Source organism: Eleginops maclovinus, chromosome 17 (genome assembly GCF_036324505.1).
Source record: "Eleginops maclovinus isolate JMC-PN-2008 ecotype Puerto Natales chromosome 17, JC_Emac_rtc_rv5, whole genome shotgun sequence".
Classification (NCBI taxonomy): domain Eukaryota; kingdom Metazoa; phylum Chordata; class Actinopteri; order Perciformes; family Eleginopidae; genus Eleginops; species Eleginops maclovinus.
The window spans coordinates 14,075,155-14,098,024 of record NC_086365.1 but is presented as its reverse complement, the minus strand read 5'-3'; the positions used below and the strand labels follow the sequence as shown (position 1 = coordinate 14,098,024).

Below are 22,870 nucleotides of genomic sequence, written 5' to 3'. Positions count from 1 at the left end.
GTCTTGCCCTTTTAAACTGACCTATAAACATCAGATCCATGATTGCACTCGTTATGCGTAAACAGATCTGCGACCTCGTTACATAAAGTCAACGTGTATTGCTTATCTTTCTCAGCAAACATCCTTTCCTCGTGTATCATCTGAGTTTGCACGCTTCTATTCCGATAAAGTGCAACAAAGTGTTGGACTTTGAGCAAAAGATCAACGTGTCACGGGATAATGAGGATGTTTCTCCGCTGTGAAAATGCATGTGAAACGACACGATGCATCATTAATCAGCATACCGCAACAAAGCGCAATCGTGCTGAGAGACGGATAAACGGCTGCTGTGTGAGCGGTGCCAACCCGGAAAGCACTACTGTCTGTTTCCCGGGATTGCGTCAGGTGTTGTAACCGGAGAAATGGTGTGTGTGTGTGTGTGTGTGTGAAGAGCTTCATGATGTGACACTTTCATTGGATCTGTCTTCCTATTGTCTGCAGCCAGTAACTGCTTGTCACATCCATGAAGCGGCCACAAATGTATTCATCTGAGCTCCTTAACCGGGTCTTTGTGTATTTTAGAATGGGGCTTTAGTGTGTGAGTGAAAGCAAAAGTGAAAGAGATAAGCAGGGCGACTGGAGCCACAGAGAGGTGTGGAGATGGATGTACAAAATGTTTGTGTGTTATGCTCCCTGTGTGACATTACACTCTATTCCATTCTCCAGCCAGCAGCTGCTCAATTTAATTCAGCCTTTCTTCTCAGTGTTAACGACATGGGAGACCACAGGCAGCCCGGTTTAGTCGGCTGCTTTGTGAGGAGGGATTTGCATCGAAAACTCCCGGGGAAAAAAAAACTTGAAAAACTCTGAGAGGCAGATGAAAAGTAACTTTCATGTCTCATAAAAGATCCGCTAACCAAAAAAAGCTCGATGAGGACAAAATCATCTCCATATCTGCCTCCCAGTCTTTTTCATATTTTGTGGATGATTATTTGTTCTTGTTGCGGAGGCATGCCGGCCGGGGCGCTGTGATGTGCTACCAGATCCTCGTTCTGTTTCATAAAAGCCACGGGCGTTTTCAGGAACTTTGTTCAAAAAAAATCATTTCATGATGAAAGTCTCGTTTGAAATTGAGATAATCTGCCGCTTGAAGATCACGACACCTGCTATTACTAATTGTATGGTTGCAGAACATTTGACCTTTAAAAGTTCAACACGTGAAGCAAATCCAAGAGTCGGGACGCAGCGCTTTAAAGGCATCTTTGAAGACGATGTCATGGTGGTGTTTTTTCTATCATTATCAAACAGACCTCTTACTACATGAGACACCATCTGAATCATCTAACCGGGCACTTCAACATCGATGCAGAGGCGGTGTCACTGCGACTCACAGCGGAGATAACTGTGCTACAGAAATAACCTTAAGAGTAGAAGTCAGAGTCTTAAAGCGGCCCTGTCATGTGTTTTGGGGTTTTCCCTTTCCTGTAGTGTGGTTTTGGTGCATGTAAATGGTCTGAAAATGCTAAAATCCTTGTGTTTCCTCCAAAGGGAGTTTCTCTCCCACATATTCCCCTGCCTGAAACACCTCCATTGGACTCCTTTGTTTACCTCCGTAACATAATGACATCACCGTGCAACACCAATGCTTCTATTGGCTAATATATGAACCTGAAAATGAGCAGAATACAACCTCTTCAAACTGCAACAGGTACGATCCCCTAAAGGAAACATGAAACCCTGAGACAAGTCGCATTTCTTCTTCATTATTTGACTTTAGGCTGAGGCTTTTTTAAAGGTTTACAGAAACTGAGAGTGTAACAGATGTCCAATAATGCAGTAATGTATTGTTTCTCTTCCAATAAAATCACTGACAGATAGTTGTGCAAACATGCAATGGATTTTAATGTACTTACTGTCAGTCAAAGTAAGTGTAATTAGTTGTAATCATGCGTTTGCATACAAGGTTGAATACATTTGTATTACTTCTGTCTTCAGATTTCACTGAGATGGATTTGCAGGGTTTGACTGATTTCCTGCATACATGGGCTTCACTGTTCGAAAAAGCACTACTGAATTAAGCGCCCCCTGCAAACAATAGAGTATATAAAGGGTACACATAAATACACATTCTTAAAATATATATTGGGAGCGGGAGCAACCATTGCTGTACTATTCTCTGTTCAATTATTACTAACATTAAACGTGTCTCAGGTCCAAATCGCACCACTTGGGTTAACAGAAATACACCCAGAAAGTGCAAACAGTCCTCAAGGTTGTTCACGTTCTCTTGTGCAAACCACCTGCAAATTCTCAAAGCGTGCAGTTCTTTGAGCACGCTTTTTTCTAGACTCTCTCTCTCTCTTATTCCACAAATAATCCTAATGCAAAGCGGTTGGGGACATGTCCTGAGCGTCCCCTAGTATGAATGACGCCTATGCCTGCATGGCCTCTGGCTACTTGTGCAAACCTGTTGTGTCTCAAATTACAAAAACCACACATTTGAAACTTGAATGCACAAAGCTCCTGTACATTACAGCAATACAACTTTGATAAAACTATAAAGCGAAGAATACATTCCACAATTCATGCCGTAACAAATGCCTCCTTTGTAGCAACGGCTGAGCTGCAGAATAAGTTTGAAATAAAAGTCTCTCTGGTGTGGGAGGGTCTAACAAACTAGGTGCACATCTGTCCTGATTTGACTGAACATCGATTGACAGCGTTGCAGTCCTCCCACCGTCACGATGTTAGAGAGACTTTGCCCCAAATCTCTTGGTACATTTGCCAGAAGCTCCCCAGTGAGATTGATGCACTTAAATGTGCTTCAATGCCTTCCTCTAATACAAACACCAACCCGATACATGTAGGCAGTGAGGTGAGGCTAATGCGAGAATTCTGACTGGCTAAGTGTCGTGATGGATGCGTTCATGGACCGCCGTGCCAGCCCGCGAGTGATTGATGGCACCACGGATGACAGACGGACTAATGATATGGACAAGCTCCTTAATTAAACATCAATTAGAAACACACATTCAATTCCCTCCTCCTCCTCTGCGGACCTCCGTTCGCTCAGGCGTTCTGACGTACATTCATTTCCCCTTTAAAGATGCAGATGATATTCATTTCAGAACTGTTTAGAGAGGAGATTTCATTTATATACCTCGGCGAAATGCAAACTCAGATGGTGATGAATACATTTACATAAAGGTTGCTTCATTAGATGTTCCCTCATTTATCAAACGAGTCTGAAAGACGTCAGGAAGATGAAGGGATGGTAAACACTGCCAAGACACACATCACCATTGATTGACTTTTTTTTTTTTACATTTTATAAAGTGTGCTTTGTTTTTCATAACGTTAAAAAGTTACCAAGCCGCCTACACATCCGCAACGCTCAAACAGAGTTCTCCTGTTTAAAAACATAGTTGTCTGGCTGTGAGCTAGCTTCGGGGCTAATCTGCCAAGAGAGAAATTAATAATCAATAGCGGAGAATAGGAAACAGGCCTCAGACAGGGATTCTGCTCCACAAGATTTGACAAGAGAGCAGTGAAGCCAAGGGTTGTATCAATACACCGCTGCACAGATACCACTCATTAGATTCAAGCCTGCGTGTGTGAGAGAGTGTGTGTGCCTGCTTGTTCCATAATTGGTGGCTGGATTTTGTGTGTGTGTGGAGATCAATGTCAAATATCATTTTAATATCATTCTGCTGCAGAGTGTGTACGCCGGGTGTGGAGCCAACAGTCGGGTCAATAAAATGGAAAAAGTGAAAGAGAAAGAAAGCTGTCAAGAAGCCAAGCATCAGCTCTCAGAATAGTTGCTCCACTCAATCCGTTTGAGTTGGATAAAGAGCATCAATAGCAGAGGTACAGTTTGATGCTTTTGACTCCAGCAGTGGACCCTTTACTGCATGGTTTTCTACTGTTTTGACAGGCTGATTTGATGACTTAAAAAGGTCAATTTTGTAGAATGTGGGAGGTTTTAATAGCAGATATGTTACGTAATATTCAGAGCTATGATTCTAGACTATAATAACCTGAAACGGAGACTTGCTGATTGTGTTTTGTACCTTCAAATTAGCCGTTCATTAAGAAAGTGGGTCCTCTTTTACTGAGAAAAACAAACACAACATCTAAACCTGTAAGAAAAGTGAAACTAATTTGCAGCGAATTGGCTTGGGAACTGATGGGTCGCTGGTTCAAATCCCGATCAGACCAAAATACAGAGTTTGGCAAGTCACCTAACTGCTCCCTTGCGCCAAAATACTGGCAGCCCTGTCGCTCTGACACGTCTCAATCAGTGCATGTCTATAGGTACGGTTTGTGCATGTGTGTGTGTGTTTTGGGCCAATTGTGTGTAATTGTGAATAACCAGATATTTACAGGGATAAAGTATGTTGGTATGGATGCAGTCGTGTAAGTATTCCACCTCCTGCTGACAAATGAATACTTATAAAAGTCCAAATGGTGGAAGCACGGACCCTCAGATCAGCTGTCAACTGCACCACCTTCCCTCACTGTTCCACCTGGTGCAGACTATTGCAGCTGGTTTCCATATAATGCTTAGAAAGGGCCGATACCAGTAAACAAATTCACTGCCTCATCACTGGGGGATTTCATCACCACAAAGGGTCTAACAGGGACTAAATAAGGGTACACCGCAGACCTGTTGTAATGGCTCCATCTGTCATTGATGAATCAGGACGTGGATTCAGTTAAGCTTTAGCGGTTTGCATGTTCACCTTGTTGCAGTGATTTTACTTTGGAGGTGTCGTGTGCACTCATAAGTCAAAGATTGTTCAACCACAGTGAGCTGGAACACTTCTGAAACTAAAGCACATGAGATGTAGAAAACCCGAATGTCCCGTTAAAGCAGGAATGACCCCCGGACTCTCCTCCTGACTGTCTATTTGAGAACAGATCCCTCATTCTTACCCTCCTCTTTCATCTCTCCTCAGACCTCCTGCCTGACTGCAGCATTCCTGCTTCCCCAAGAGCATATCACTGCAGAACGCCATTGTTATGAGTAGCTGCAGACATATGTGGCTAATATATATTACATCTACTACATTATTACTGGTATAAATTACTGCTGATAGTAAGTACACACAGCTAGGATAAATTATTCAGTATTCACATTATGCTGTATCGCTGTCCTAGCAGAAGACTCTGCAGCACTCGCTTTGCCTTTACCTTGTTTTAATTTCCTTTTGTCACTCTGTTCTCCTCTTAATCTCCCTGCTGCACAGCTTTCAAACAAACAAACAAGAATTTTCATTTGTGTCTCTGAGGGAATGCGTGTTTCATAATCAGCGGGTACCTGTCTTGACACTGTTGAACAAGCAAGGAGAGAGGAAACAAAAAAGAGCGACGGAGAAACGGCGCAATAAAAGCAGGGGGAAACTGTTATCAAGCCAGACAGAATGATGGGACAAAGAATCCCAAACCGAAGCAGGAAGGAGAGACAATAAACAGGAGGGATGTTGAGGCGAGAAATAAAACAAACAAATGAAACAACAGAGGAAGAGCGGTGGTGTGGGGGAGTGTGCGGCGGGGAAAATAGGTATTGCTGAAGAGGAAGACCGAGCGTAAAATCACATCAGTAAAGCAACACTTGTTCCCACCGACCTGCAGCAGCCCATCAGTGACAGAGACATAAACACATCTGCTGACGGTATAAACATTCTCAAATTGAATCCTTACATTTCAAGAGATTGGGGACAAGAAACAAGGAAGCAACAGCAGTGAAACATCTGGCTGCAGGACAGTCGTATTGGATCGTTTAAAAGTGATTACACACAGAAGTCGTCAGCCCTTTAAGCACCGTCTCCTGTACTGCATCGGCATGTGAGAAAGGACAATCCATCTTTACTTTCTTGGTCTTATTTTCATAGTTCTGGGGATGGAAGAGGGTCCTATCAGACCAGTAATAATAAAATCCTGCTAGGTGTTTGTACTTAGAGACTCATTTTGGAGGGACAAACCTCAATCACTGAAATATGTGTGTTCATTGCCACACAAAGTCCTCAAGTTGCTAACTATTCGTGAGTACAGAAGCCCTGTTTGAGCTCGTATTTGAATGATAAGTTCATTGGGATATGTTTAAATATATCACGATTATTTGGGGGAATTGTCTTTGGAGCGAGACCTGAAGGGCTGTCAGTGTTACCGACTTGGCAATTAAAAAAAAATAAGATAAGATTGACTTTATTGCTCCCAAATTGGGACATTTTTGGCTAGATTTAATAACTTTTGGAGCTATTGTTGCTAAATCTTATAAACTTTCTTGGGGCTTTTCCACTTGGAATAGTTGCAAAACTATATAACGTAATGTAAATTGTAAAAGTAAGAAAATATCTAATAATTTATAAATAAATTGCTAATGCTTGTTCATTTATAGTGCAACTTTTTCCATTAAGAAAAATGATTAAAACCACTTCAAGGAACATTTATTTTGTAGCTTGATTGTGCAGTGCCACATTCAGGGAAAGAGCAGTTTTTAATTCTAGATTTTTTATATTTCGGCAGCAGCAGCAAACCATGATTAAAACACTCTAAATATTCATTTGAATCCACATGTTTTCATGAAGCCATTCTTTATATAATCTGCCTTTTGCTCTCTTGTTTCCACAAGCTCCATAAACAACATCATTCGACCGGTTTTTCTCTCTGAAATCTTACAGGACTGATGGAGCCACAGCAGAAACCCTGATGGACTCTGCTTTTATTTCATTGAGTGCTGATTCAGCCGTTAGTTAATGCTGTTTTAATCTGTTTGCGCAAGTCATTTTGTGTCGGCATAAGCAGGTCTGCCTTTGGGTGTGTATCAGTGACAGGAGTCACCGAACAGTGGGTCCCCTGAACCTGCTGAAGATGGATTACTGTGTGTGTGCGTGTGTGTGTGTGTGTGCATGTGTGTATGTGTGTGTGTGTGTGTGTGTGTGTGTGTGCGTGTGTGCGTGCGTTAGATCAGTAGCGTGGCACTTTTACCGTTAAACACAGTTCTAGTTATGATGGAAAAAACAATCCTGCTACAAGCGTACCATTTTCTCTATAGCAATCCAGGCACACATTACAGGCATGATACTAGGCATCAAAGCAATCACACACACAGACACACAGACACAGACACACACACACACACACACACACACACACACACACCGTTAGATGTTCTCAAAAGAAGACGGAAAAGGGTAATTTCTCTGCAGATGGAAGAAACTTCATCTAACTTGCAGCAAAGTCTCATCAGCCGTCTGTCTGTCTGTCTGTCTGTCTGTCTGTCTGTCTGTCTGTCTGTCTGTTTCCGTATCTGTCTCACAGCCAGCAATCTGTCTACCTCCACCTGTCTGTCTCTAATTGTTCATCAAGCTCTCCATCTGTGTTTGTCTCCATCCTTCAGTCGGCTCGGCCCCGAGGCCTTCTTCACAGGGGAGGCAACAGTTTACCCAGCCTGCGAGCCTAATAACTCTCCTTCCCCATCGACCTCGTTAGGATAAGCTCTATTTGCAGCCGGCGAACATGTGTTTGCGCACGAGGGTAAACGTGTGCATGCCGAGCTAAGTCGGGATCTAATTAACTCCGAGGAAGTGCAGCGTGCATCTCACACACACGGATCACATCACAAGTGTAGGATGCAGACTTTGCATCTTCAAAAGCGTGTTTGTTTGTTTTTTTTAACCAAGCAAAGCAACGTCGTGCTCCAAAGGCTAAGGGCATCAAGCTATCGCCTCGTAGCGTTTAGAAGATAATGTACCCATTAACATCGCTCGGCAATGTTTTAACATTTGATGGTAAATTAAAGGATATGTAACGCTTGATGTGTGTGGTGCTCATTGTGTAGAATGGAAGTGACAGCGTAGCATTCATTAGGCAGATGCAACAGGATTTAAACTCATGCTAATCTTGCTAATCAGGGAAAGTACAGCAGACAGCGCCGACTATTAGGAGAGGATTTTCTCTTACAGAGTTAAACGTCTTTTCACACATCCTGTAAGGCTTTCAACTGGATGATAGATTTTATCTCCTCAGCTTATTGTAGAATATGCCTCATACTTTTTCTTGTTATGTCGATGTTTCCTTTATTTTAGCCCACATTGTGGTGAGGAAAAGAGATGTGATGTGATCAGGCTTGGGGAGTATCAGATTACATGATCAGGATGCAAATACACTTTACAATAACACTACCCTTATAAAGGATTCATTAAGGGTTTATAATTAAGTTGTAAACACTTTATTAACCATTAAGAACCATTTATAAACCAGTAGTTTCCATACATCGACACAGGCTCACTATTTGGCAAGATGACTAAGCCTTACATTGGCTACCTAGCTTCCTTCCTTTGCAGCCAGCATCCTTGGTATCTGGTGTTCACTGAGTTGATTCCCCCCCACCCCCCACCCCACTTTAAGCTAAGTAGCCAATATAAGGCTTAAAGTACAGTTAAATGTGGGCTCACTATTTGGCAAGCAACCGGTCACAGTCCCCCTGTTTATCTCTCGTCTTATAAAAGCTTATTAATGATTTATAAAGAGTTCACAACCTGATTAATAAATGAATTACAAACTATTCGTAAACCTTTTATAAGGGTAGACTTATTGTAAAGTGGTACCCAGTATTGGTATGATCTGTATTAGTTGTCCATGTTCTATTTTGTCACGTCAGGATCTGTCTTTGGTTTCCCCTTTTATTTACAAAAATAGTGTCCCCGGTTTGTTCTAGTTTTGTTTGTACTTTTCCTTTTGTTCAACCTCGCCTGCTCCTTCCTCTTTTGTGTCATACAGGATTTTAATTTAATGAAAGCATGCCTTTTGTTTATACCCTTATATTCACCTTCCCGGTTTTTGGAAGACTCTTGGGTCGGCATTCTTTCCAAATCCTGACATGTATTCCCTTCCCTTCAAGACGTAATCAGAGAACCGTTAGTTATTTTACTGTGTACAAAATTAATCTTAAATTATTTGTACTCCAAAATAATGGGATTCTGTATTGCTTGCTTGGCTGTTCACTGTCTGTATTTGCACTTTTAAGTAGGGTGAAAGGAACTCTGACTGAGTTATTGGAGCGGGTAAACACAGCATGCAACACTAAACTCTTCCATAATAAGCAGGAGTATACAGCCGCATTAAATATACATTATTACAAATAGCTCTACAAATTGCACTTCCTAAGAAAGCTAGCCCGTCGTTAATATAGAAGTGCAGGCTCTGACGTGAAAGGGCTGCTTATTCTAGCCTGTATTTGTCACATTTGCAGGGAAATATAACAAAATCATGCGGCAGATTACTTTTCGAAGCCATGTGTACAAATCAAAAGAAATGAGAACATGTGAGACTGCACCCCAGAGACCTTTATTAGAGATGGATTTGACCCCGCCGTGTAATTATTCAGTGATGAAAAGGCCTCAGTAGTTACTAAAATACCTTTATTTCCCCCCTATACCTTCTTAAGGAAGAGGATTAGGGGATGCAGGTAAGAAGAATATTGAGATCTGATGCAGTGCTTTGTTAAAAAGTGTCCTAAACAGGGAGCAGTAACGAATGAATAGTAAGAAAAGGCAGAGCGATAAAGTCTCACGGAGAGAAAATTCAATTGAGATTGACAGTGAACCAAAAAGGAAGAAATTCTATAATCCCCTCGAGAGCGACACAAGTCACAACAGGAGGAAAAAAAACATCAGCTAACAGAGTAGGAACCGTGTTTCCTGCCTGCACTTTAATTCCTCTGTGTGTACCTGAGGCTTACGGCTTCTTGTCACAATCACTGCCGCCTAACATGTGGAGTCTATTAATAGAGGACATGTTCTGCTTATTGTCAGGATCATATTTGTGTCTCTACTGGGACATGTCTCCATGCTTTAATGTCCTTTTTCACCCTCCGTCTGAAACCAGGGCCCAGTCTGATCTGATTGGTTAGCTGGCCGGCTCTGTTGTGATTGGTCAACCGCTTAGAGATGTCCCGCCCCTTATCCTGTCACGTGCAATGTGTTAAGCAGCACAAGAGGGCCATTTTAAAAGGTGTCAATCAAAAAAAAAGTCATTTAAAAAATGATGTTTCAATAAGTTATGCAAAGTTCTTGAAAGAAATCCACGTTGCACTATACAAGTTTGATAGAAATGCATATGTACGTTCGACCAATCACATTTTCTTTTCAATATTACCCTCTCCATGCAAACACTAACTGCTGTAAGCTGCAGGAAACATTTTGAAGTTGTTTATTGTGCCGGGAGGCCAACAAATATTTGTAAAAAAGGAGGGAATTTTGAGATTTTAGCATTAGCAGACCATTTACATGCACTAAAACCTATACAACACTCTACAGGAAAGGGACCCCCCCCCCCAAAAAAATGACAGGGCCTCTTTAAAGTGAAATCATGTCTTTAAGTGAATACAGTTTCAAATGTATATCTAACTTCACTTAAAAGTCTGAGTCACAGTTCAGGTTAGTGTATCAATTAGAGATACGGTGTGTGTGTGTGTGTGTGTGTGTGTGTGTGTGTGTGTGTGTGTGTGTGTGTGTGTGTGTGTGTGTGTGTGTGTGTGTGTGTGTGTGTGTGTGTGTGTGTGTGTGTGTGTGTGTGTGTGTTTATAAAAACAGGGCCAGCGGGGCTTGAGGATCAGGTGTCAGAGTATCACATTAATTAACGGAGCTTGTTCGTGATTGTATCGGCAGCCACTGAGCATGTTAGAGAGGGTGTGAGCATGTCAGTGTGTGTGCAGGCCTATCTATGATCTGGTGTCTGCTTCAGTTTGCTTACCCTCAGGCGTCAGATTTACCTGACAGCACACATCCACCAGAACAGGTTTGTTTTTTTTACCCCGGTTGTACTGGCTGATGTGCTTACGAGAGTATCAGCCATGCTTGAGTAAAACTGAAAAGAAATCACTGCACTCTGGGAGTTTTAGACTTCTTTTTGTGCTTACCATTGTATTTATGAAAGACGACAGATGAAAGTCGATGTCATGTTTTGTAGATAAATCGTTTAAATTACATTATTTGCCTGGAAAACAGATTTTGGCACGGCTGAAAGCGGCTGTGATGACCATTTAAAGATCTTAATGTGCCCATATTGCACACATTATCGGGTGTATTTCCATATGTATCCGCTTTATGTCAGAAGAGCTCTGATTTTTTGAGGAGATGCATTAGCTCTGTAGCGAAGGAGAGCTCTGCCTAAGGACTGAGTGATGAAACCATGATGCACTCATTCAGAGGAAAACAAACAATTGCACCCAATTATAAGACAGGACAGAAAACGTGTTTGACATCTGGAGTCCAATTTCTGACTCCAAATCCAGGCAACTGATTCCAACAGAGCACTTTTGCACGGCCACTGATGATAAGCTAACTATAGCAGAGTACAAATATTAACATTTCACCTTTTGCCACAAACTGAAGTATTTTTTCAAAGCAGAGAATTGAGTTATGCTTTCAAGGCGTGATGAAAACTATAAAACTATAATAAGTGAAGCATCCGAAATATTCAGAGAGTTGTTCAGGGCTATCAAGGCAAGGCAAGGTTTATTTATACAGCACCTTTCAACACAAGGCAATTCAAAGTGCTTTAAAGACATTAAGAGCGTTAACAAATAGTGCAGCATAAACACGTTATAAAAAGTCAATAGGAGCAAAGATAATGAAAAGGAACAAGAATCTGTTGATGGTTTTACTTCTTAAAATCTGCTCAGCTCTCCACTTCAAATTTTAGTATTTGTCGATATTTTTTGAATTTCTACATTTTCAAACTGATCGTTTAAAAAAAAAATCTGCATTTGTTTTTATTTCTACTTTTCAAAAATGCCCCACTATTTGCTCATTATTCCAACTCCTCTAAGTCCTGTTATACTCCAACTATTATTATCTAAAAACAGAGGGACGATAGCTCATATATGAGATTTACAATTTCAACTTTTTAGAATTTCCGACAATTTCTTCAATTTCTTCACATCACACTTGTTTTAAATCAACAAGTCAACTATTTCAAAGTGAGCATCGGGGTGCGCACCCAAGCTTCAGTCACACTGTCAAAATGTTTCTGAATGTTCTAGTTTATCTGTGTTTCTATTCTGTGCATCCAAACGTAGCTTCCTGTCATTTTCACTGGTCGCCACTAACTCTCCTCCTCCTTTTCTCTCACTCTCGGCCCAATCACATGCAATAATCACAACCATTTCCACATCCTCCCATCAGCTGTGTCAACACGGCGACCTTGAGCAGCAGGCTGCTGATTGGCTTTCGCGTTGATGATTTGGAGGTCGCGAACCCCAGCACTTGGAATTAATGGACCCTGTCGCCCCGCTACAGGGCTCCGACACATACACGCCCACAAACACAGATGCCACGGCTGTAATAGACGGTCAATGGGAGTCAGGGCCCCTTACAAACCTAATTACGTGAACCGACGTTGGGTGTCAGCCGGGGAGTAGTGACTGCGATACACACACACAAACATAGAGTCTCAATCACCGCAGCATGAGGTCATACGGAACCAGAACCAGAGCATGTTCATGGGAGTACAGGCGATGTTAAGTTAGTGTCACGGACCCTGCTGTAAATATCACATCCTTTAGACAGCTGTAGAAACTGGGGAGATGCACACACTGCCCTGTCTAGATAACACACACACACACACACACACACACACACACACGCACACAGGAGACAAAATTACTGTATTTACAATCACACACTGCAACAATTATTTCATTTCCCTTTCAGCGAAACACAAACAATGAGCTGTATTTCTCCTCGGAGCCTAAAGGGAGGGTGATCTGGCTCTAAGGGTACTTATTAGAGCCAGCAGGGCGCTCTACATACTGTACATATGCACTAATTAAACCTCCACGCTCGTCCCTGTTGACAAATCTCTGCAGCCAGGATGCTCCGATGAAGCCTCAGACGCTCAGTGATGTGGTTATTCTGCACAGAGGTTTATGGGATGGACTAATTGGAACAACCAGAAAAAGTAGTTCCTCTGGTGACTTCAATCATATGAAAGATGATGATTGGTGTCAAGGGCCAGGTTTTTTGGGGGTCAGACACACCATTTTTGGGTTTTAGTATATTCTGAATTTTGAGAAACAAATCCAAATTTTTCTTTCTAAGAATTCAGAGATTAAAGTCAAAATTCAGACTTTTTTTCAGAATTTTTCAAAGAATAGCCAAAAAAATTCTTGCTTTTTTTCTCAGAAATCTGACTTTCATCTCAGAATTTTTACTTTTCTCTTAAAATTCAAAATTTAATCTCAGAATTCTTACTTTTTTTCCGAGAATTGTTGCATTTGAATCTCGTTATTCTGACTTTTCTCTATTATTTCTGTCTTTAATCTCAGAATTTGAACTTGTTTCTCAGAACACCTCTGCAAAGTGTTTTAGACTCTCCGTCTCTCTGGCCCTAGCATTGTATTACCATGGTAATGAATACGCGAGGAGAAGAGGAAAAGATGTCTGCCCACACAAACACAGCGCTCCAACAACATTATGAATACGATCCTGAATCTGACCCTGAAGAAAAAGAGTTTCCTGCTAGAGTGGGAAAACATTTCAGATGAATTCACTCGGTATTATACAATGATGTGTGTGTTGGTACGGTCCCCTTAGAAAGTTGGCTTTGCTACATTTCCTCAGTATTGCTACGTACGGTGCATGTTTCAAAGCAAAATGTCAGTTTTTCTGCAATATCCTGAATAGAGTTGCAGATAATTGGAATTGTAAGGTGTTTTGTTTTCAAATGGTGGGAGCGAATGGTGGAAAGCAACTCAGAATGTAAGCGTCCTACCTGTGCATTTCTTCAGGCTGCCAGGCCGTTTACCGTGCATCCCCAGCTTACAGTTGAAATTCTCCTCCCAGAATTCAGCAAACCAAACATTTCTCCTGTTGTTGGACAGCGAGCGGCTACGGAAGTACCGGTCAAACGCTGTAACCAGAAGATAGACACAGTTAGAGAAAGAGAACAAAGAGCGGTTTCAATAACAAATACATATTACCTGAGAGGCACGATCGCGTTTAACTGTATAATGTGAGGAGCGCCGCTCAGCCTGACTGGCAGAAAGAAAAGCATGATGTTCCTGGCGGTGTAATGCATTTTGACTCACAAAGGCATATGTTATGAATCTTAAGTTTGACTGAGAAGCCATAGCCGCAGAGACGTGAAGTATAGGAGCTGCTATCAAACAAGACGAGCAGAGCAAACAGATTAGACCGAGTCTTCACACTCTACGCTGGCTACTTGTCCAATTTAATAAGCAGAGAGCAGCAGAGAAACAGGGGGGAACATATTTCTCTCTCACAGGAATGGAAATACCTGTCAGGGGCTGGCAGGCCGAGATAAAGAGATAGGTGAAAGAAAAGGGGAATGAGGAAGACAGAAACTGTCCAAATACTTGTTCTACTTAGTCCATACTACAATTAATGTGAGGAGATTTTCAAAAGACTTCCTCTGTCGCTTCATAACCCTGTAGAGCTCAGGTATGCCAATAGACTGCAGAGAAGCATTCACTAATAAAAAGAAAGAGTCATTAGCAACACCGCCGGGACCTCAGTAGTTCAGGGCACGTGAAGCAAAGCATGGAGAATGGCTAAATCAGCGGGGACTCTCAGAAGGACTTGGACAGCCTGTGTATGCGGGACCGGCTGCGAAAAGGTGACAGGAGCCGCCCTGATTCACCTCCTCCGCTGTCAGGGAAATTGGTCCTGTGTGAACCTGGACAGCTCCACTGCTGCTCAGACTGCTGGCTGGCTCGATCACGGTGCTGCCCAACAGGTAGCTCATATGCGACCCAAAGATTAAAAGATTTGATGCTAATAAAAATCTAAGCATTTGTGGCCGTCACACACAGACATAAAAAACAATACAGCTGTACAAATGCTTACAATACTTTACAGTAACTATGCTACGCTGCTGCAAAGTGGGAGCAACCATTGCTTTACAATTCTCTATTCAATAATGACTTGTATTAAAAGTGTCGCAGGTCCAAAGTAGCGCACTTGGGTCACCAGAAATACAACCAAAAGGGATTGTATATGTTCACTTGTGCATATGAAACGTGCAATTTTAAAGAGTGCATTTCTTTGTGCACGCCATTTTCAGACATTTTTTTAACAATACATCCCAACGCAAAGTGGTTTGGACAAAAATTGGCCCTTTCTAGAAGTGGTCAGGACATGTCCCCAGTGTCCCCAGTATAAATGACGCCTATGATGGCAATGCAACACGAATGAATGTAGGTCCATTTAATCAGAGGCAAGGGAATTATCACCACTTTTTAGGCTAGTGTTTTTTTGGGACACTCTTACTGGGGCATTTAGGGTCATTTGAATAAAGTAATAGAGCCCTGATTTTGAAAATGCTTTCTAACGGAGTTGGATGTGAAGATCATTATTCTTCTCTGTGATTTGCCACAAACTATATATGAAGCTAGAGCCAGAGGATGGTTAGCTTAGCTTTTGAAACGACCAGAAACTTGATAAATTCATATCTTGTTTTCACGTGAATATCGAACAGTGTTTTACACAGAGTCATGGCAAACCCTTTCTTGAGCCACTTTCAGTGATGAATGTTTTCTAAGAGGCCAGCTGTTACCCCCAATTTCCATGATGTGTGCTAAGCTAACGTATCCATCCCTTAGCTATAGCTTCATATTGAAATAGATGATAATGGTTATGATGTTTTCCTTTCCAACAGGTAAAAAACACTAGCTAAATGAAAAGGTCTGTATTGAATAAGCACTGATTGAAGTCTAATTTACAGTAAACCCAACTGGTAGAAGGTTAAATGTTAAAATTAAAGAACAAAATGACCTTAGTTTTGGGATATTTCCATTGGTTGTTGCCCTGGTATTGTTGTGGATTTCTAAAAGTGAAAGAACATCCACCTCATGGATGTAGTTGTGGACAAATCTCATTATTTCTGAGAGCTGAATCAACACCTCTCTGAGTCTGTCCACAAAAAGTGAGCCCTTTAATCTGCACCAAGGTCAAATCCATTGCTTGGTTATTGGATTATATGGCATCAGATTGAAAGAAGGAACTGGAAACTCATACACTGGTTCATTTATCACAACTCCTCCGTCAATTCCAAAGATCCCGCAGCGTGTTCCCTCATGTCGCCCAGCAAATGCCGACTTTGATTCATTTAAAACCTCTACATACTCTCACTTTCTGTTTATTTCTTGTCACTTTTGTGTCCCCTCCAGGAGTCAATTACCAATCAAGGGAGCTCTGACAGGGGAGCAAATGAGGATATCCTCCCCTGGCCTAATGGCAGAAAACTTGTTATCTGCTGGGATCAAGAGTGAGGAAACACGAGAATATTTTACTTTCTGTTTGGTCTACCTGTCCCCTTAATTTGATCTATTACACTTGACCCACACACCCACATACACACACACACACACACACCATCAGCTTCTCAGTATGTCAAACAGCCAGGGTGTGGGGAAGGTTTCCAAGATATCGCCCCTTCAAGTTGTCTCTACAGGTAATCTTACCGTCCACGGATGCTCGTTTGGGGAGAATGGTGATGGCTCCCTCGGCCACTCCCTCCTGGCCCTCCACAGGTGAGATTTTGGCCCCCCAGCTGTCAGAGCCCACCCACAGGAAGTGACCCGTTTGGTTGTTCCTTTTAGCGGCGTCCAGAATGCGTCTGTTGGAGAAGGGAATTAAAGGGATGTAGCTCAGAAGAACAAATCTGTATTTACCGCCTGTCAAATGACAGCGAGTGTTTTCATCCAAAAAAGGGGCGTGGCCTTGCGTAACGTACCCAGATGTGTTGCTCTCGCTTCTCATTGGTTTAAAGATTTGATGCTAATATTACACTTTGGTGTACGGGCTGAAGTAAGGACCTCGGAGATAATTATATACTTCATATACTTTAAAGGCAGGGGTGTCCACCAGAGATGGGGGACTCGAGTCTAGTGACTTGACTCGAGTCAGACTTAAGTCGCCAGATTGAGGACTTGTGACTTGCTTGATCAACAGTGAGAAAAGACTTGACTTGACTTGGACTTGATACTCATGACTTGAGACTTGACTTAGACTTGCATGCAATGACTCGACAAGTCATTGCTGTCTTGGTTAATTGGTGAATAATAATAATAAAAAATATTTTCGATTGGATGTTTCCTGTTGTATGTGGGCGAACCTGGCAACCAGTAATCTCTACTAGGTGATGCGCCCGCCATCTACAGTAGAGCGGTCGGGGTTTGGAAGATGGAAGGTGCTACCAGTTCTGCTGCTACTGCAGCCAGTGTTCCCAAAATCATAACATTTGGATTTAAAGACTATTCAACTCAACTAAAGAAACGATTCGCCGTGTGCAAGGTGTGTAGCGCAAAGAAGAGTACTACACAAAGAAAAGTAAGTAATGTCTCTAGCTAATTTCACATTATTGTTAATCTAACGTTAGCTGGCAGCTAACATCCCATCTCCATCAGTCAAACGTGACAAGAGCTTACTGTTTGCATCACATTAAGTTTTAATCATGTTGACTTAGTTTCACATTGATCCCGCCTATCAAATAACAGACAATTTGACTGAAATACGGCAGTTTATCTGAAATTGCCAGATTGATTCACTTGGCAGATCAGGCCTAGCTAGCGCTAGTTGCTAGTCCAAAGTCTACCACATCAATGTAGCTGTTAGCTTGTTAGCGCTAGCTGCTTTTTGTTAAATCATATATAAAGTATAACAGCCAAACAACATGCACAAACCCTATTACTGTAAATGTAGGTATAAGTATATGATATATGAGAGATGTATGACATAAATGAGAAATGGGCCACTTTCAAGAGTAAATCGTAGCCTAGTATATAACATAGAAGTGTCTCCATTTCATTTCCGTATGGTATTTATTAATGGAATATTATGCAATGAAAACATGAGCTAAAAGGAGTTTTTTTGCACTTCTCCCCTCTGTCTAGATTTGAAGAGTACATCACTACTAAGGACACATTTGACACCAATAACAATGATATCGCAGTTTATGACTTCAAGAACTCCAAGCAATACCTACAGCTTTAATCATCCACAGCAGAGAGAGAGTGAGGCCTTTTTGAAGGAGTAGTGGACATAGAAGTTGTATTTGTTCAAGTTCATTCCTTCTTGCACTTCTTTGTCTTCTGTCTTTTGCAACACATTAAAAAAAAGGACTGTCTTTTGCAACATATTGAAAAAATGGTTGTAAATAAAAGGAAGTGGTGTGCTGCTGTTCCCAAGATAAACTACTGTGTTGAGTACTGTGTCTGGTAATTATTGTTTGGTACACCAGGCCCTGTAGTCGTTTCTAGTCATTCTGATCCTGCTGGTCCTAGTGAGTATTTATAATTATTCTTTAGCCTTATATCCCCTTCCTCTATTTGTTAGCCCTTTTGTGCAAATGAGGGCTACATAAAACTTAGGCTGCAGTCTCTTAAAGTTTTAAGACGGTTGTCTTCCAGCTTATTATATTTCTATGACTTGACTTGTGACTTGCTTGACCTAAGCTATGACTTGACTTGACTCGACTCTCACAAAAATGACTTGGGACTTGCTTGAGACTTGAAGGTTAAGACTTGAGACTTGCTTGAGACTTGCATATGTGTGACTTACTCCCATCTCTGGTGTCCACACATTTTCACTGAGGGCCACATACTGAAAAAAACAAACGAAGGTCTGGGCCCCTAACTAGAGGTATTTTGCCTCATAATTTAAGTTTAAAGTTAACAAAATCAGTCAAATGTTGGTAAATTATTCTTGAATCATTGAATGTGCTTTAAGAATAAAACAGCCTACACATCGCAGCTCTCCGTAGGGTTTCATTTATTTACTTATGAAAAGTTTTGCATCTCATTCCTTAAAACGAGAGACGCCTCAGATTGCTAATTATAAGGGGAAATATGAAGGGTCTATTTCAAGATGGTTATGCAAATACGTTTTGGGGCTTTTTGTTGATCAACTAAGAGAACACGAACACTTTATCAACTGTGAAAGACTGACTTTATTTGAAAAGTGGGCTCATTAACACATGGATAATACTGTTTAATATATGTTTGGATATATACATATGCTTTTTGAATTTGCTGAGGGCCAATTACAAATGGACAAAGGGCCGCAGAGTGCCCCGAGGCCGTAGTTTGGACCCCCCTGCTTTAAGGTATAACCAAAAACATGTACTATGAGGTCCCGGTGACCTTTGACTGCCAAATGTGTGCCATTTATGCCAGGTTTAAAAGAATCCCCTTGGTATCGCATTAAGGAGAATGACACAAATCAGTGCTGTCTTACAGGAAGTCAGTTCATTGCTTTCAACTAAACGTGGCACGTGGGTATGTTCCCATCATCGTTATTACAGAGTAGGCCGATGATGCGACAGGACGTGTCGCTTAACCATATGTTAAAGTGACGGCAGCGATGATGAGCGGTGGCAGAGGGGGCGCTTGTTTAAGTGTGCAGCAAGTACCGTATGTCGTCCTCATTAGCGAACATGATGACGGCCCGGGCGTTGGACGTCTCCAGCAGGCGTCTGATGATCTTGTCAAACTCGCCTGTCCGAGGTTCCCTCGGGATCTTTAAGGACTGGGCGATGCAAACACCACCTAACAGAGACAGAAGAGGGACATCATGAGCTGTCTGTGCTTAAAACATTGATGTATTGTTTTGTATTCCTCCCAAATCTTCAAACGCTGCATGCAAGTTGCTCCAGCTTCCACATGAATAAGTGCAATTAAAAAACTGCCTTTAATTGAATGTATTTTGTAAAGAAAGTGCTTATTGGGTTGGTTGAAAGCAAACATATTGAGTTTAAATAGGGTTATTGTTATTGGGTTCAACTTAATATTATTGCTTTCAACCAACCTCATACAGTTGTGTGAATGTGTTGACATTAATGTTTCAGTGTAGATTTTTTAAGTGAACGCAGAAAATGTCAAGAAATTCCAAGAAAAATTCCACAACGTACTTCCTCCAGGCCGAGGGTTTGTGGGGAATTCGGAATCCCAACAGCAACAGGCAATAGAACACGTTATGTAAAATATATGAGGATTACAGATCGCTTTATTAAACATTCATGCCGAAACAATTATGACTCTAAGCGTGGGCGTAATGAGACAAGGTATGAAGGAAGTTGAGAAAACCCAAGCTGGGTAATAAAACAAACATAAGGATGGTAGAGAAAGGTTAGTGTAAAGGAATGAAGAGAAGGAGGAAGGAGGAGGAGGAGGTAAATGATGTAAAGGAAAGAGAAGAGAACATTTAAAAGAAAATACAAAAACGAAATGACTGTGGTATTGATCGCAGCAGCAGAACAAGCAGAGTGCGAGGGCTGAGAGATGAATGGGGTGTCATTGTGATTCAAAATCACGACACAGAGCACAGCGAGTGTCAGGAAATATCCTCTGTAGCCACTTCACACCCCTTCATTTCCTATTGTGGACAGGAATAGCAGCCACAGCGATATTAGCTCACAGTAAGTGATAATGAAGAGGGGGTATTTGATGACCTTGTTGTTTCGCTCTCTCCGCATTCATCACAAACACTCGATCCAAGGTTCAATCAGAAAAAAACAAGTGGAGGGGGGTCTGACAATCACACACAGAATGCCATCCCATAATGCTCTGCGCTAATCAAGGTCAATCAAGTCATGAGCTTTGTTCTGCTAATAAACTTGTTGTCATTAAGTGTCATCTACAAAGGCCTCCATCTAAGTGACTGTGTTCGGTTGGTTTAAAGCAATAGGCTACTATTAAGTTGAGCCTCATTATTTAAACCAAAATGATTGCTTTCAACCAACCTAAAGTGAAATATGTGGACATAATACATTTAATTATAGCCAGGTTTCAGGGTTCTTTCTAGAAAAAGTAAAGTATGAGGGGACTAATGTCACCTAATTAAGCCCCGCCCACTTTCCGGTGAAGATCCTGCATCAGAACGAAGCGGAATTAGTGTCTTCATGTCTAAAAGCTGCTGAGTCATATATTGCACCTTAAACAACAAATAAATCCAGAGTTTCTTGACTTCCTCTCCAGAAAAAAGGAGAGTAAAAGAAAGGATCAGACATCTCAGTTTCAGTGTCGGCCTGCTGTCTGCCACTCGTCCCCCCGGCAGACGCGTACCGGACATCCATCCCCTATTTATCCTCCGTAAGCTGTCTCTGCCGCCTGACCAGACATCTGACTCCATCTCCATATTTCTGGACTCCTTAAACCCTTTCTGACCAACAGAGAGATTGTTTTCTGGCATCACTTTAACATTTTAAAAGGAAAATCTGCATTTCGGTTTGAGGGTTACCCTGTTTAGACAAAACCCTGGTCATGTTCCTCGTCACATTTGTTTCATCCTTGTGCACAAAAACACTGACTGAGTTTATCCGTGTCTTCTGTGTGTTTTAAATATGTCTAACTGCATGTGTGTGTGTGTGTGTGTGTGTGTGTGTGTGTGTGTGTGTGTGTGTGTGTGTGTGTGTGTGTGTGTGTGTGTCTGTTTGAGATTGAATGACGTCCCCTCTCCTCCCAGCCGGTTCCAGCCCATTTATTGAACATCTGTAGAGTCTGTCGCTTCCACTACATCCCTCCCCTTAAACAAACACACACACACACACACACACACACACACACCAGCGTGCCTGACTGTTAAAGCAAACATTCATTAGCCTCAAATTAAAAGCCTCTGAAGGATAATCTCTTCGGTGACAAAATCCATACCCTTCACACTACAGATTTGGAACTTTGAAACACTTTTCTCAAGACTTATCACCAACTGGATTTGCACAGAAAGCAAAATACGGCATGTGGTTTGTAAACACAAATATGCAAAAGCGCTGATGTCTGCATTCTCACCTTGGAGCGGTTTGAAAGTGATTAAATCATTCTTTGTTTTATTGCCTCTCTCACATCATCAATAACTTCCCCCCATGGAGAACAGACGATGTAAACCACATTGAATTATATCTGTATGTGTTTACACTCTCAGACACACCTGACTGTCAGTGCCGCAGCCAAATTCACTTCATCGCTCCCCAAAAAAAGCACGTCCCATACCCGACGGTGCCAGGAAAGCAGCTCGTTAAAAGCGAGCGTCAGTTATCATGGCGAACCGTTTGAAAGGAAAGCGGTGAGGTTAGGTGGGGAGAAACTTTCCTTCTTTAAATGGGTCACTGAACGTCTAGTTGAAAGCAGAAGTTGTTCAATAAAAAGGAGGCTTTGGAAGACAGAGACTCGACATCACAACACGGCACACGGAGAGGACTCGCTTCACACCGCCATCTGGAGTTGGAAAGCAAACGAGGGACAGGTGACAAGAGGTCTGAAGTGTAATACCAAAGATAATTTTGAGGACAACGCTTTTGTGTCCGTTCAGGCTGAGTGGAAAGCTCTGAGTGGGAGGAAAACGCAGAAGTGAAAAGAAGTGTTTCTGTGAACTACAAAGCCTGGGACAGATCTCGGTGAAGACCTTCATTAAAAACCTGAATTGTCAGTGCCTGGCAGAGTTAAATCGGTCAGTAGGCCAAAAACAAATAACAATCCTGCTGCTAGTTACATACCCAGAGTGGCTAATGACACCAGACACATTTAAGCATGTGAATAAACACAACAGTCAACACAGGATTTGGGTTTTTTTCCCTTTCCTGTAGTGCATGTAAATGGTCTGCAAAGGCTTAAATCCATGCGTTCCCTTCCAGAGGAGAACACACCCTGTCCCCTGCCTGAAACGCCTCCATTGGACTCAGATTGTACGTGATAGGCTAAAGGGGCGGGACATCTCTAAGCATTTGACCAATCACAACAGAGCCATACAGCTAACCAATCAGAGCAGACTGGGTAATATGCAGGCTCATAATTTGCTTAAAATCTGGATAATTATTTGTCTGGAATAAATCATAATGTGACAACAATTAGAAATGCTAATTATTCAGTTCA

General features: G+C 41.8%; 1 protein-coding gene across 1 annotated transcript in view; it reads right to left on the bottom strand.

Annotated features, from left to right (window-relative positions):
• Nucleotides 1–22,870, bottom strand: part of grm8a (glutamate receptor, metabotropic 8a) — a 225,958-nt gene that overhangs the window by 60,701 nt on the left and 142,387 nt on the right. Inside the window, 3 exon segments of the mRNA XM_063906115.1 lie at nt 13,759–13,896; nt 16,469–16,623; nt 19,417–19,552. Coding sequence (XP_063762185.1) covers nt 13,759–13,896; nt 16,469–16,623; nt 19,417–19,552 — 429 coding nt within the window.